This window comes from Perognathus longimembris, chromosome 6, assembly GCF_023159225.1.
Source record: "Perognathus longimembris pacificus isolate PPM17 chromosome 6, ASM2315922v1, whole genome shotgun sequence".
Classification (NCBI taxonomy): domain Eukaryota; kingdom Metazoa; phylum Chordata; class Mammalia; order Rodentia; family Heteromyidae; genus Perognathus; species Perognathus longimembris.
In genome coordinates, this window is record NC_063166.1 from 9,536,492 (window position 1) to 9,551,129 (window position 14,638).

General features: G+C 50.3%; 1 protein-coding gene and 2 non-coding genes across 4 annotated transcripts in view; 1 reads left to right on the forward strand and 2 right to left on the reverse strand.

Moving 5' to 3' along the window:
• Window positions 1–5,784: 5,784 nt before the first annotated feature.
• Dnah8 (dynein axonemal heavy chain 8) overlaps window positions 5,785–14,638 on the reverse strand; it is a 195,825-nt gene continuing 186,971 nt past the window's right edge. For both annotated transcript variants that reach the window (XM_048347828.1, XM_048347830.1), the window contains exons 91-92: window positions 8,592–8,713; window positions 5,785–6,072 (exon numbers count right to left, since the gene is read on the reverse strand). In XM_048347828.1, coding sequence (XP_048203785.1) covers window positions 5,785–6,072; window positions 8,592–8,713 — 410 coding nt within the window. The remainder of the gene's footprint in view (window positions 6,073–8,591; window positions 8,714–14,638) is intronic.
• LOC125353995 lies at window positions 7,510–7,617 on the reverse strand. The gene has a single exon (XR_007211391.1). It is a non-coding gene; the product is annotated as a U6 spliceosomal RNA (small nuclear RNA).
• On the forward strand, window positions 11,381–11,512 carry LOC125354020. The gene has a single exon (XR_007211412.1). It is a non-coding gene; the product is annotated as a small nucleolar RNA SNORA51 (small nucleolar RNA).

The following is a 14,638-nucleotide window of genomic DNA, read 5'->3' on the forward strand; positions in this document are numbered from 1 at the left end:
GAGAGAGAAGTACCTTTTCTATTCGTCAACCTGTCTTTCCGGTCTTATCATGACAGGACACTGGGCATCTTTTCAGGGGACAATGGAAGATGAAGAATAGAGAAGAGAGGGCTTGCATAATCAGGCAGGCATTTGCGGAAACCACAAATGATGGGTGCCCTTTTCCCTGGTCACATGTCAGGAAACCCTGGGCTGCCAGAGACAGAAATGCCCATGGACTCACCCCCGGGGGACTGCAAAGGAGCCCTCCCCCCCTTTTTGTAGACACGATGCTCAAGAAGCCCAGAAGGTGCCAGGAACTTAGAGGTTCAAGCACTGACTGTGCGCACCAGGTCAAATGAGAACTTTTGCCTGGATATTAATCAATCCCATCCTGCGTGAGAAAGGGTGGCAGAAGTCAGGAGGCCATTGCCATTCAGCCTGAGAGCCTCCCCCCTTCCCCCCCCCCCTCTCTACCAAGAAAGGTGACCTGGCCCGTCCCCTCTCCGCTTCCCCAGCTCCTTGGGGGCCGGGGGTGGGGGAAGGAAATGATCTTAGGATAACCTGTAAACCAACAGATTCGGGAAGGGCTTCATATTGACTTGGGAGTCGATCACTCCTTGAACGCTGCTCCAAAGTGTTTATCGTCCCCTCGGAAGACGGCGATGTGAACGAAGGCTTGAGACGGCGATGTGAATGAAGGCTTGAGTGTTGCAGGGCGGAGCCCAGCCCCGGAGGAGGAAGTACACCCGGGGATTTCACCTCCATCCAGGCCCAGCGCTCCCCTTCCAAACGTCAGAAGCAATGACGGCCATCGAGAATGGAGGCTTTCCCATTTTAGTTGTCTTTGTTGTTTGGGGGGGGAGGGTGTCTTAAAAATAAATCTCCTCCTGTAACTCGGCTCTGTCTGGGGTCTCCCTCGAGTGGAGACTGTTCTTTCTTTCCCAGCCTTTCAGTACACACAGGAATCACATGTGCCTCGGGTCTCTTTCTGCTACTTCAGGTATTCTGGAAAGTTCCCTGCACTTAAGGATCTCTGGGGAGGGCCTAAAGGGGACGTAGAGGAAAAGAGGTTGGATTTATTTTGAACTCAAAAGAAATGGAGAAAGGAAGGCAAGAGGAAGCTCTGCACATAGATTCCTCCTCCCCCCAATTCTCCTCATGGGTTCCCTGCAGGATTGTCCCCCCCCCCCAAATTCTTCCCTGGGGAGGCTGAGGCCCACTTTTAATGGACAAGTATGGACTTGCGCGTTTGCTTGGGCAGGCCAGCACTACAATCCTCCGATTTATCTCCCTTACACAGCTGAGAAGACACATTGGCACCACTGTACCCAGGGCACGCATGGAGATGGGGAATCTCAACAAGTCTCCTTAGCTCTATCGTCCAGGCTGGTCTTAAACTGTGATCTTCTGGGTCTCCAAATCCCAAGTAGCTGGGATTACAGGCAAGCGCCACTGCACTGGGCTAAACATAGCTGCTGTTGTTGTTGTTGTTGCTTTTGCCAGACCTGGGGCTTGAACTCAGGGCCTGGGCACTGTCCCTGAGCTGCTTTTGCTCAAGGCTAGCGCTCTATGAGTTGAGCCACAGCGCCACTTCTGGCTTTTTCTATATATTGAACCCAGGGCTTCATGCATGCTAGGCAAGCACTCTACCACTAAGCCACCTTCCCAGCCCCTAAATATAGATTCTTATTTCACTTAAATATTAGGACTAGTGTTCCTGGGTCATGAGACATGTATGTTTTCTAAGGCACAGAAAACTTGCAAACTGACTGTCAGGGCGATCGCACCATTTTTCACAGGACTTCTCACTCTTCACGGCTTTCTTGCTCAAGGCCAGTGCTCTACCACATTCCCAGAACGTCCACCGCTGCTGCTTGAGGAAGCTCAGGTTTCCCTTCTCACCGAGTCCTAGCGGCATCCACGGCCAGTGTGCAGTGTTTGGCATGATTAACCCCAAAGACAGACTCTGTGCTCCCCTCTGCTGAGCTACTGTGGCTGGACAAAGCCCTTGTAAATGAACATATTCATTTTAGATCTCAGCCTCAGTAGTAGCTAGTATTACAGACTACTGGTGCCTGGCTACAATTTCACTTTTTCTTTTCTCTTCCTCTTTTCTTTCTCCTCTTCTTCCCCCTCCTCTTTCTCAGCATCATCAAGGGAATGAACACATCTCCCTGCGTATGCAATCTGTCTCCCATTCCCTCTTCCCAGAAAACCCCTGAGCTGCTCTCTCTCGCTATAGGTTGCTTTGCATTTTTTGCAACTCTATACGGGGGAGGTCTGACTTTTCTCCCTCAGCTTAATTATTTTGGGGTTCACCATGTTGCACTGCACATTAAGTCTGGCTCTTCTAGTTACTGAGTTCTGTCCTACTGTGGGGCTAGCACCACCCTTCCCGGCGCTTGTTGGTAACAGCCGCTGCAAGCAGAGCTCTGAGGACCACTCCCATGCTTGTCTTTGCATGGACTCAGGCTCTCGGTGCTCCTCCTGCCTGTAAGGGTTTCCCTAAAGGAGACCGTACGTGGTGCAGGCCGAAGAGAGTTTACTGGGACAACCAAACGGCCAGCCAGCACCAGATGTAGGTGTTCAGAGAGGAGCAAGTGCTCCACTAATAATGGTGGAGAGAGAATTTTTACAGGGAAAGGCAAGGAGTGTCTGTGGCCGCCACAGACGCGGAAGTGACCTCAGAGCCTGGGTCGTTTTGCTGACTTGCAGTCAGGTGATTGACAGTCCCAGGTGATCCGGTTCCCGGCAGGTGACTTCTGATAAGGCTATGTGCTGTCCTTCACGTGGGGGGGGGGGGAAGGGGCTGTTCTCCCCGGGCAGACCTAACACTACCACCTAAGAGTGGCTTTTACTTTTAAGAAACTACCGGACTGTTTTCCAGAAAATGGTTGTACTATGGTACATTGCCTCTGGCAAGATACCACAATTTCAGATGTTCTACACAAGAGGAATTTTTTTTTTTTTGTCCGTCATGGGGCTTGAACTCGGGGCCTGGGTGCTATCTTTGAGCCTATTTGTGCTTGAGGCTACTGCTCTACCGCTTGAGTCACAGGGCCACGTCCAGTTTTTGAGTGGTTCACTGGAGCTAATAGTCTTCCGGGCACTTTTCTGCCCAGGCTGGCTTTGAACTGTGATCCTGAGTAGGGGATTTTGTGTGTGAGGGGGGCTGGGGGTAGGTAAAGGAAATAGCACGAGGGTAAAAGTACATGCAACATTCAAGGGATCACACACAGTCGCAGGGGGAGAAGCCCCTGAGCAAGGTGGGTGACGGAGTGGGCAGGAAGGCTGTTTTGTCTTTGGACCAACTCGGAGGGCTGTGTTTTCCAGGTGATGGAAACTTCCTCAGGATTCTGTCTGGCCCCCTTCTCTCGCGTGTCCTACCCCATTCTCAGTTCTCCTCTCCCTCACGCTTGGGGTTCCATCCCCCTTTCATCTCAGGTCTCTACAAGGAGATAGTGTGGCCCACAAGACCAGTCCCTTCCAGAGGCCGCGTCTCCAGGCACGTTTCTTTCCATCTTACTTTTATGTGAAGTCCAAAGTAAAGTCGCATTTGAAATCAGCGAAGGAATAAATCTCATCCGTCATTTCGCAGAGCTCAGAATGTGCAGATGCGGACCGCCTCTCAGGGAGGGAAAAGAAGAATGGCAGCTCCCTCCCTCCCGCGGCTCTGCCTCTGCCCTTGGCTCCTTCTGCACCCCAGGTCTCCCTTGCTCAAGTGCAGCAAATTATGTAATTAGTGAAAGAGCCACAATTTTTGCAGAGAAAATGGTTACTAGTGTTTATGGAAGTTTAATGGCCCCCAATGTGTAAGGAAAGCATTTACTAATAAACCCAGCAAAAGAAAGCAGAGCCCGGGTCCCAGCCAGCTCCGGCAGAACACTGAGAAATACCCCTCATCAAAGAAACCCACTTGGGGGGTCACTGCCTTGGGGCAGGTGCCCACCCGGGCAGGGCTTCTGGGTGCTCAGCTCCCTCTCCTGTTGACTCAGAGCAACGTAATCAGTCCCCGGAAGTGGCATTTCCTGGGTTTTAAACGGTCTGATCAATGACTTTTGCTAGGTTCATCTCTTGCTATTTCTTTCCCCAGTCCCCTCCCTCCTCTCCAGATGTTCAAGTCATTTGCGAACACTGCACCCAACTACTCTTGTCTAAAGCCCCCCCACCCCCACCCCCGCCACCTTCAGACTATGGAACCGCCTTCTCAGCGATGTGCATGCATTTAATTTTGAAACCTGTTGGGCTGTTAGCATGGCTTTGCTCCCTCGTGCCTACCTAGGCAGGCAGGTGGTTCCAAATTCTAGCTACGGTTTCAGGAAGACAGTCTTTCCCAGAGAGTATCACTTGCGCCTCAGTGTGTGTACTAGGCATGGGATGTACCAAAACACGTGGGCATCATCATCAAAGTTGTGTGGCTTTGATATTAAGTAGGCTTAGGGCGCACACTAGAGGCCACCGCTAGCTACCATGTGCATTCCATACCTGTTTTCAATGTTTTGAAGATACACAAGACCCCTCTGCGGTCTTTCCCGGGCTATTTTTGTGAGACACCTAGGTTTGTCTAGGCACTTCTTCCTTGCTAACTTCCTCGCTGTCCTGAAGTGCCAGGTCCTCAGGAGAAGATCCTATCTGGTTTTGTTTTATTTTTTTTTTCAAATAGACAATTTCCTTTAGCAGGAAATAAAGGTTCAAACCAAGTTTCAGACTAACTACAGAGTAAGAAATAGCTTCACTTTTAAAAGACTCTGCGTTTGAAGACATTCAGCATGTAACCTAATTTCACTTTGATGGAGTTTGTTTTTTTGCTTTTCCAGTTGCTGCCTAGAAATGTGTTTCATTATCTCCTGCAGAAATGGAGTTGGTGAGGGAGAGGCCGGGAGTTCCAGTTCCTGGGCCTCAAAGGCCCTACAAAAATAAAATAGCAAAGAAATGTAAACTGAACTACAAGGAATCCCGATGGGCTTCCTGTTGCAAACACTTCACACCTCCCCTCCCCACTCCCTGCTGTAGGGCTTGGGGGGCTCTGGCCTGAACCCTCTAGGTCCCATTTTATGAGCTCTAGGCAATGAGAAATCTCAAAAGAGCCAAGGATACACATGAGCATAAACCCAGACATGGGGAGATTTCATACAAGGGAAAGTACTCATTGCAAAGAAGAGTTTTCTCTCCTCTCTCTCTCTCTCCTCTCTTTCTGTCTCTCTGTCTCCCTTTTCCTAGTACTGGTACTGGGGTTTAAACTCGTAGGCTTAAACTCTCTCTCTCTCTCTCTCTCTCTCTCTCTGTTTTCTTGTTCCTGACTGGTGTTGTACCATGGTGTTCTACTTGAGTCACACCTCCAGTCTGACATTTGGCTGCTTAAGTTGAGATGGAGTCTTTTAGATTTTTCTGCCTAGGTTGGCTTTGAACCTTGGTCCTCCAGATCTCAGCCTCCCGAGTAGCATGAGTAGCCAGAATTGTAGGTATGAGCCACCAACATTCAGCCTGGGCTCCTTGTAAGGTCTATCTGCTTAAGCCTTGTTTTAGCTTCCTAAGATTTAAACTTTCCAGTGTTCGAACATGAAACTAGGATTTCATATTTTTAAGGTAATGGTAACCAAACAGGAGTTCCCAGAATCAAAAGCATGAATTCAAAAACCATCCTTTTGACTACTGACATGAGCGGAAGAAACAAGGCAGGCCACGTGAGGCTGTCGGCTTTTTAATTGAGAGGGAGAGTAATGAAGCAGTGGGTAGGGAGGAGAGACACACGTGAGTCTCCCCAGACGTGGCTCCCACGGCCCTTGGCAAGGGGAACCCAGCTCACTTGATGTCACACAAAAGGGCCACGCCCCTCAGGATCCAGTGATCCGGGGCCAGCACCGTCCGCAAGTACACGACCGTGATGAAGGTCAGGTCAGTGCGCCTGGGTTTCTTGTAGATGGGACACACGTACAGTTTGGGGTCCTTGGGCGCGGTGGAGTTAATGGCGAAGATGTGCAGCACGGGCAGCTGCGTGAAGAGCACCTTGGGAGTGGATTCTGTGAGCTTCCCGTTCCGCCTGTCCCAGCCCGCGCCGTCCATGTACAGCCCATAAATATACACGCCTTCCTGCAAGGGTCAAGCATAAAGGAATAGGAGATTAAAGGGGGGGGGGGACCAAACCAGAGGTGCTGCAAACCGGGCATCTGTTAGTGTAATAAAGGTTTGTCCGTGTGGAAAGAAAACATATGCTAGTCTTAAACCCGATGGAGAAAACACAGTGGGCGCGTTGTGTTCATGAAATACTGGGCCAGGTTTCCTCCTGCAGCATAGCAGGACGAGGCCGGAGAACTACGAAGGCATGCGCGTGGGAGGCCGGCCACGGGAGGGCCAAACCACCTCCGCAGGAGGCTGTAGGTCTCTGAATGGTTCTGTCTGAGTTGGTGGAAAGTGGAGGCAAAGAACAGGGTTTGGAACTCAGCGTCCATTGGGATCTCGGGCTGAGCTGGCCGAGCAACCTCCTGACTCTCACGTTCTATCTCCATGGTAGGATGAAGTGAGGTTAGAGCGCCCCCACAGGCCAGGGGCAGTACAGCTGGGGGGCACGAGGAGCAAGGGAGGGAGGGAGAGTAGTTCCAGGGTTCTCTCCCACACTTGCCTTCCTGGTCCTCATCTGTGTAACACAGTGTGTGTGTGGGGGGGGGGGGGGGAGGGATTAAAGGCCTGAGTTGAATAGCAGCCGACACTTGTTCGTGGGGCTGCCTGTGAACGGTTCTGAGTAAGCCCGGTGATTCCTGAGGTGAGCGGTCACAGGAACCGAGCCAGACGCTCAGGAACTTTTGTGGAGGGGAAGAAGGCCCCGAGAGGTGGAAGAGAGGGGCCAGACATTCTGGGCAGGAGCGGCGCTACAAGGAGAAGCACGACGGGCAGAGAGGGCCCGATGGTGATCAAATAAGTTAGAGCTGGCGTGTAGGAGAGTCTCGGTGCCAAGATGAAGGGCCTGAACTTTATCTTACAGGCACCAGGGAGCCTCCTCTAAAAGAAGAGAAAGGGCCCGAGGAGCACGGGGGAGCTCCAGGGGTCACGTGAGCCCATAAAGTAGAGGTATTTATGGAGAAGATGTGAACATTTTTCCATTTCCAGTGACGATCCGGGGAAAGCAAATGTAGGTTAAAAAAAAGGACAGGGAGATTAGCTGTGAAGTATGATTTGGATCCCTCAGCTAACAGGATGAGGACTATATATATATATATATTTAAACCATTTTTTATTGCCACCAATTACTCCTACATGGGGTTTCATTTTGACCTGTCCATATACATACACACATAACGTACCCTGATGAGATTCTACCCTTCCACCCTCCCCTCTCCTCGCGTCTCCCCTTCCCAAAGCATTGGTAACAAGCTTCAATGTTCCGTTCCCATGTGTGAACATAAAGTATTTTAACCATATTCTGTTTCCTCCAACCTCCTCATTAGCCCCCCTCTCCCATAAAACCCCCATTCCAGACAGGATCTGTTTTATATCCCTCCCCTTAGTTATTTTTAGTATGTGCTAAGAAAAGAAAATGTGCAATACTTCTTAAATTTGCGTGTCACCCTTGCACAGGGGCCGTGCTAATCTCCCTTTGTACCATCCTGATTTTAGCATCTGTGCTGCCAAGGAGAGGATGTGGACTCTGTTTTTGGAGCCATTAATTGAGGCACAAGACATTAACAGCAAAACCATAGGCAGTCCCAAGGAATCAAGACACAGTCTTCCTCTCACTAGTTTAGTGGTGGGTAATCACCTAAAGAATAGACAAGCCGGGTGCCAGTGGCCTATGCCTGTAGTCCTAGCTACGCAGGAGGCTGAGATCTGAGGACTGAAGTTCAAAGCCAACCGGGGCTGGAAAGTCTGTGAGAGCCATCTCCGATTAATCAGAAAACTGGAAGAGGCGCTGTGGCTCAAAGTGGTAGAGCGCTATAGCCTTGAGCAAAAGAGATCTCAGAAACAGACCCTGGGTTCAAGCCCTATAACCGACAAACAAACAACCACCACAACAAAAAGATATTCTGTAGGAGCCATCTACAGTGAATGGCTGCCTTCCGCAGGCTCCTTGTGGCCTTAGGATGTGAAAAGCCATCGTTAGAAGGTATAGCAGATGAAGAGTATCGTCCTCAGAACCACGTGAATCCGGAACCTCAGAATCTGTTTGGAAATGAGGACTGGGGAGGGGGAGGACGCTAAATGTGACAAGGCTGGGATGCGTCCATCTCTTCTGCAATCCCAGTGTCACCCCCCCAGGGTTCCGGCTTGCCAGGGCCATTGGCTTCCATTGCCTCCAGCTCGATTGTGCTGGCCAGAGGGCGTCCTGTGAGTAGCCCCCAGAACAGGCAGGGATAACAGGGAAATCTTTCTAGTGAAACGCAGACATAACTTGTCAATGGAAAGCACAGCAGCCTGTGGAGGGCTGGAGCCTGCCAGCCCGGGTCACCCCCTCCCTCCCGCCTGAGCAGATGGAGTAGCCATGGCCCTGAGCTCTCCTGTTCACAGCGGAAGGAAAACCTTCAGAGTACAATCAAGCAAGCGGATGCAAGCGAGCGCTGCGGGTCAGGCCTTGAACTTGCATCCCGGCCCCAGCGCGGGCCCCACACTCCACCTACCACAGGAGGCGACACGATCTCCTCCTTGGTCTGCCGCAGAACGTCATTGTGAATGGTCACCGTGTCCAGAGCCCAGCCTTTGTGGGCGCGGGTCACCTCTTGCCTCATTGCTGTGAGGAATCCTTAAGGAAAAAGAAAACAGGAAAAGACGTTGGCGCCTTGGTACAATCTATGGGAGAAAGAGTGGAAGCAATGGCGAGCGTGACTCGGTAACCAATCTCTAAACAGTGCGGCTTTCCCACGAGGAAGCTGAGACGGAAACCCCAGGGGGCCCATTCTCCCAGTGTTTTACTTCTGAAGTTTTCCCATCCGCTGACAGCGGAACAGCACCCCTTTCTGCCTCAGCCTGAGCCCCAGTTCCACAGTCTCCTGGGCTCCCAAACTCTCAGATCCGATAGGGGTCACAGTCCAGTCCAAGCTCGGCAGTCTCTGTGGGAGAACACATATCAAATGTGTGACGGGAATGGCAAAGGATTCTGAGAAACAGTATTCCAATTAAACTCAAATCAGACCATTATCAAGCTTCTATTTGCTATAATGGAACAATTTCATTTCGTCTAAGGAAATAAGACATAATGCCATAATAGGAAACCTGACTTTCAATTTGATCAAACAAAGCAATCACACCGGAAAGGAAAGCTACATATTTTAATGTGCATAATACAGTTATTTTAAGATAATACGTGGCTCCGTATCTCATGGCCTTTCTTTAAACTTAATATTTGCAAATCAGGCCATTCAATTCAATAAGAGAAGTCTTTCTGGGAGAGTAGCATGTGATGTTAGGGGGAAAAAAAAATCCCCTAGGTTTCAAAACGGACTTCAAAACCTTCCATGTTTTATGTGACTTACCTATTATATCTGGGCTATCTACTTGTTAGATGTGGAGAACCATGAATCTCTCCAGGGAGTGAAGTTCTGGAATGTGTATGTCCTGCTACTCTTAGTGAAGTTCAAGAGCCAAGCCAGTATGTTTGGAAACCACAAGGGAAGCGATGGCGTCTCACTGGGTTTGAATGGGAGTCAGAGGAAGGCACCAAGTGAAGGAAGAGCTCCTGGCCTGGCTTCACTGGGAGAGCCCACACCTCTCCATCACAACGTCGGGCACTTGCGTGGGAAGCTCCCGTGGCCCTTCTTCCATTCATTTGTCAGCTCTCTCTGCAGTGGCCACCGCGTACCACTGCGGATGGGGTGACTGACCACCAAGTTGAAGAAGGGACCTGCACTCAATGGCGCTTGGTCCAGAGGGCGCGTGGAGGGAGACAGGATGCTGACACGTTATACACGAAGGTGTGAAGAGGCCTCAAGAGGACAACTTCAGGAAGGCTTCCCTGAGGGAGCTACGGTCAGAACCGAGGTGGAGACAGCACTCACGGCTCCTCAGAGTTTGCACTTGTCTCTGTGGGTAGGGCCGGTGGATATGCAGAGCAGGCTGCAGCGTGGAAAGCTTACTCAAAGTAGCTCCTCCCTTAGGGTTTGGAGTGGGAAAGCAGGGCCTTTACACATCCAGGGAAAAAGTTCATCCACCACCCAGCAGAGGCGAGGATGATTTCACAGTAGAGCCCTGACAGCCGCGGCCGGAAACGGAAGTCTGCCTGGGGGCAGGGGCTGAGCAGCGCCGGAGCTCTCCAAGGAACCTGCAAGGGGAGCTGGTTACCAAGTGACTCTGCTGGCTTCCATGGAAAAGGCGAAGGCTCCCATATTTTAATAATACAACACTCCATATGCCTGCCAGTCAGTTGGTGATATGATAGATCGATCCACAATAATAAAATCCAATTTTTAAGTCCCTCCATCAAAAAAGTCTTTTCCATCACTCAACATTATGTGTTCATCCATGTGGTGTATAAGACACTGTATATCTTGAGCAGAGCATCTGGAATTAAATTGACCCTATTTTACGATAGTTTAAAATTCACCACTGATGTATGAATCCATGAGGTCACAACGGCAAGACACCATCTGCACAAGTGGAGCCATTCCATTTTTTTTCTTGTAAGATTTTTAACTTCCAAATAAATTGCAACATTGACCTCACTCCACACGGCTCCGTGGGCAGTGCCAAGGGTGCCAGATGATGAAGGAGCTCTCTCTCATCTAACAGCCTCCTGCAAGGATGTCAGCCAGGACCAGAGTTCTGAGAACTCATTGTTAAGAAACCACCATTTCCCACCTTCTTCAGTCAACCTCCTGATACTTACAGACTCTAGCACACATGTCAGCTCCAACGATTAAGAAAGGAAAATGTGAAATAAAATAAAGGTGGGTGGAAGGTAGAGACGCCCAAATGGATCATTCCACCTCCCACGACCTGGAGAAAATAACATGTTGTTTCTCAAGTCTTGATGGTTCAAGTCTTGAACTTCCGACGAAGAAGGTGATCTTGTGGCATTTGACTGGCTAGTGAATCTGCTGAAGGGTTCAGGGTTGAATCGAAATGACAAGTGACCATCTTTCTCAGAGAGATGGAAGTCAATTCTAATGCAATCAAAGAGCTCTCCTTTCTGAAGACTACCTCACTTTCAAACACTATTGATACAGTAAGAGCCTGACGATTAAGTGCTTTTAAGTTGTTGGCATAAATGTAGTGTTTAATCGTTCTGACAGAGATGGAAAAGTGATTTATATGTTCATGCATTTGAAGGAAAAGAAAATAAACCCCAAAGTTGTTGAAAGTCTGCAACAATAATAACCTGTTCTTCGTGAGATTTAACCACCCACATGAAATGGGTGATTTAAGTATTTAAAGATCTGAGTTGCACGTAGTCTAAATGAGATGCTTTAAAAAGTTTTTCCTGGCCTCCACCACAGGCTGCATCATTACACTGACTGTATAGAAAGAGGAAGCAGAGAAAACCTACCCCATATACACCTCAGCCCAGGCCCTGTTCCTGGGCTGTATCGTGAATGGGGAGACATGAGAAAAATATTCTTCCCTCCAAGTTCACAAAGCATAATGAGTTCTCAAAACATTGGTCCAGCTCATTCTTAGAAAACATCACTTTTAAGCTAGGGTTATACTTTGGAAGCCCTAAAGTTAACCCTCATTACATGTTAATACCCATGATGCTAGACATCTGACATTTCAGTAAATTAATTACTGTTGACTGACGTGGGCCCTTAGTCGTCCTAAAGAAAGTGGTGGTGAGCTTTAAGTGTTATTTCCTACAAGGTCCTAGGAAAAGGCAAAAGTGCTACTCAGGAAGGTTGCCTGTTTCAACTTTAAAAGGAGTTGGACGGTGTTCTGTAGTCACAGCGCTGTACCAATCAAAGGCAACTTTCTTTTGTGTTTCTCTAATAAATGAACTGGTCCTTGTGTCATGGGCCTCGGGTTGGGCAGTATTTCCCGTCTAAACAGCCACCAAGCCTCCCAGTAGCATCTTTTAAGATGAGGAGAAATGATGTTCCTGCCACAAGTTTATGACAGGCAGCTTTTCCCGCCCCCTCCTACACGAGAAGCAAATGCAGCTCACTGGTGAGTTAAACAGAGGTCAGAAATCACTGGGCAAAGATGGAGTTATCACCCCAGCTGAATGGGCATCTTTCAGGCCTCCTTGCGCCATGCTGTAGTAAGGCAGACGTGGGAGACGGCAGAAACAAAACAAGGCGGGGGAGGCGGCAGACTCCCAGACCAGAAGGAGGATCCCTGGGAGGAGGGAGACGCCCAAGGAATGGAAGGCATCGTCACAAGGTATCGCAGAGCGCCCTGGTGGGGGACAGCCAGTCCTAACGACGCCGGCAAGCCTTAAACCCAGGGCAGGCCTCTGGGGGCCAGGGGTGGCTCTTGCAGGGAGGGCTAGCTTCCATGAAGAAAGGTCTTCTGCTGCTCCCCTTATCCCAGAGAGCACCACCTTGAAAGAAGCTGTGACATGTGAGGAATGTATTAAAGGCACCCCTGGGCAAGTCTACCGTGGAAGGCACGCCTAAGAACAGCTGCTCAGTGAGAAACTCAAGACAGGTCGCCGACAGTCACCCACCCAGGAGACCACAGGCGCTGGCAAAGTCACAAGAAAGAGCGGGGAAGAAGGTCGGGCCCTGTGACTCTCTCGGTGTTTACGTCCTGAGATTTAAACCCCCTCGTGGACTTGTCTTCTTTTGTTACTTTATGCTTCTCTTCTCTCCAGTGCCCTCCAAATCCTACGTTTCCTCTCCATCCCAAACCTTTCTGCTCTTCCCTCTGGTTTCTTTGCCTTGCCACACGTTTCCCCCACCTCTCACCCTTGCTGGACGCAGGCTCAGCCCTGGAGACTTTGCCCTTCCCAGTGGGTTCCCGTTCCCTGATGAGAATCTGCAGTCTGGCCTCTTAGTGTTGCGGCCATCTTCCCCATCACTGAGCACCCTTGCCAACATCGGGGTGTTCTACAGCCTCATCCAGCAACCTGGACCCCCCCCCCCCACCAAATCTTTGACATCGCCATTTTTCAACTCATCAACTCCATCCCTTTTCTTGACTTCCTATCCTGGTTAGGGTAAAGCCATCTTTCTCATTGCCTGCCAGACAAAACCAAACGTGGATGAATCTAAAGGTCTCCCTCCCTTCACCTACCGACAGCACGCTGCTGAAGGGTCCCACGGAACACACGCGACCGCCACCAAGAACCTCAGGAGGGCTGGCTCTCAAAGTGCTCAGTTCCTCCTCCCCACGCTCCTCCCTAGTCTTTGTCCTTGAGCACCGGCCATGCTCCTGCCATCTCCAACATCTTCTGCTCCCAAGACAACCTTGCTGCTTTCTCCACACGGAAAAGGAGAGCAGCAGGAGGGAACTCCAGCTTCCTGCCATCATGCCTCCTCTTCTTATCCATGTTGAGCATGCCTGGCCGCCCCTTCCCTCCTCCGTCCTCCCACAGTGGGTGAGGGGTCCCGGAGTCCATCTTTCCCCTCACAGTTGCTGTGGCACACATTCTCTCCTGCTGCCTCCACCAGTGGCGGTGGTGTGGGAGGAAGAGGAGCAGATCGCTGCTCGGAGGTGGGTGGTCCCAGGAAGATGGGATGCCCTACACTGGCAGCTGGAAACGAGGAATTGCGATTCTACACTGGGATTTTGGATGAGTCGGTCCTAGGTAGAGGCTATCGGTGTGGGGGCTGAGGCCCAGCTCAGACCCTTGCCGGAGGGAAGTCCCCAATGTGGGCTAAGAAGCAGCCTCCTGGGAGGCTGGAAGAGGGCAGAGGAAGAGCGTGAATGGAGGCAAGGGTTATAAGAATTCCCAGAGCCAGCATCCAATTATAGTCAAGGGAACGGACTTGGGGAAGGCAATGAGGATGGCCAGCCCACGTGTGAGGAAGGTACCCACGTGCAAGGCTAGAATCGCTAGCACTCTGGTTGTGACTGGCCAGTGCATGGAAGCTCCTTCCAGGAGAGGTGTGGCTCACTTGGGGACGTTTCGGACATATGCAGTCCCACGGGACAGGGTAGGTTAATGCTGCGATTCCGATTCCATTCGCCCAGGTACTCTCAGATGTGACAGCCGCCGTGTTTCACTGGGGAGCGTTAAGCTTTGCCTTCCCATCCTGAAGTTCCCTTCACCCTTGGCACACATTTCTACCTCAACAAACAGCAGCTTCTATAGCGATTGCCATACAAGCAATCAGAAACTGCAGCTAGCCAATGCCACGTTCCCTGAAAACACACACACAGGCTAGAGTGTCAATGATTTCTACAGAGCGCACGATGAAAATTACCCATCTCCTCACTCCTGCGAGATTCCCTTAAAGTCAAAACAAAACCTCAATGTATATGAAAGAATAATAAGTCAGTATTGATATCTGGTACAATAGACTAGAGCGGCTTGTCAAGATGCCGAAGGGGGAAAAGCACAGGGAAATAAACAAAACCCGTGCAGCTTGATATCTAAATGGCATTAAGCTCCAGCCTGAGAGAAACACTTGGAAAATAAAAACACTGCGTGGTTCCATCTGGCACAGAGGTGTGACCTCCGCGAGGCCTTCATGCCATTAGCACCTGTGACTCCTGCCCCGTGTCACGGGGCAAAGCGTGGCTACTGATTCACGAAGCAGTCGAGGCCTGGTGTTCAATGCCATTGCAACTC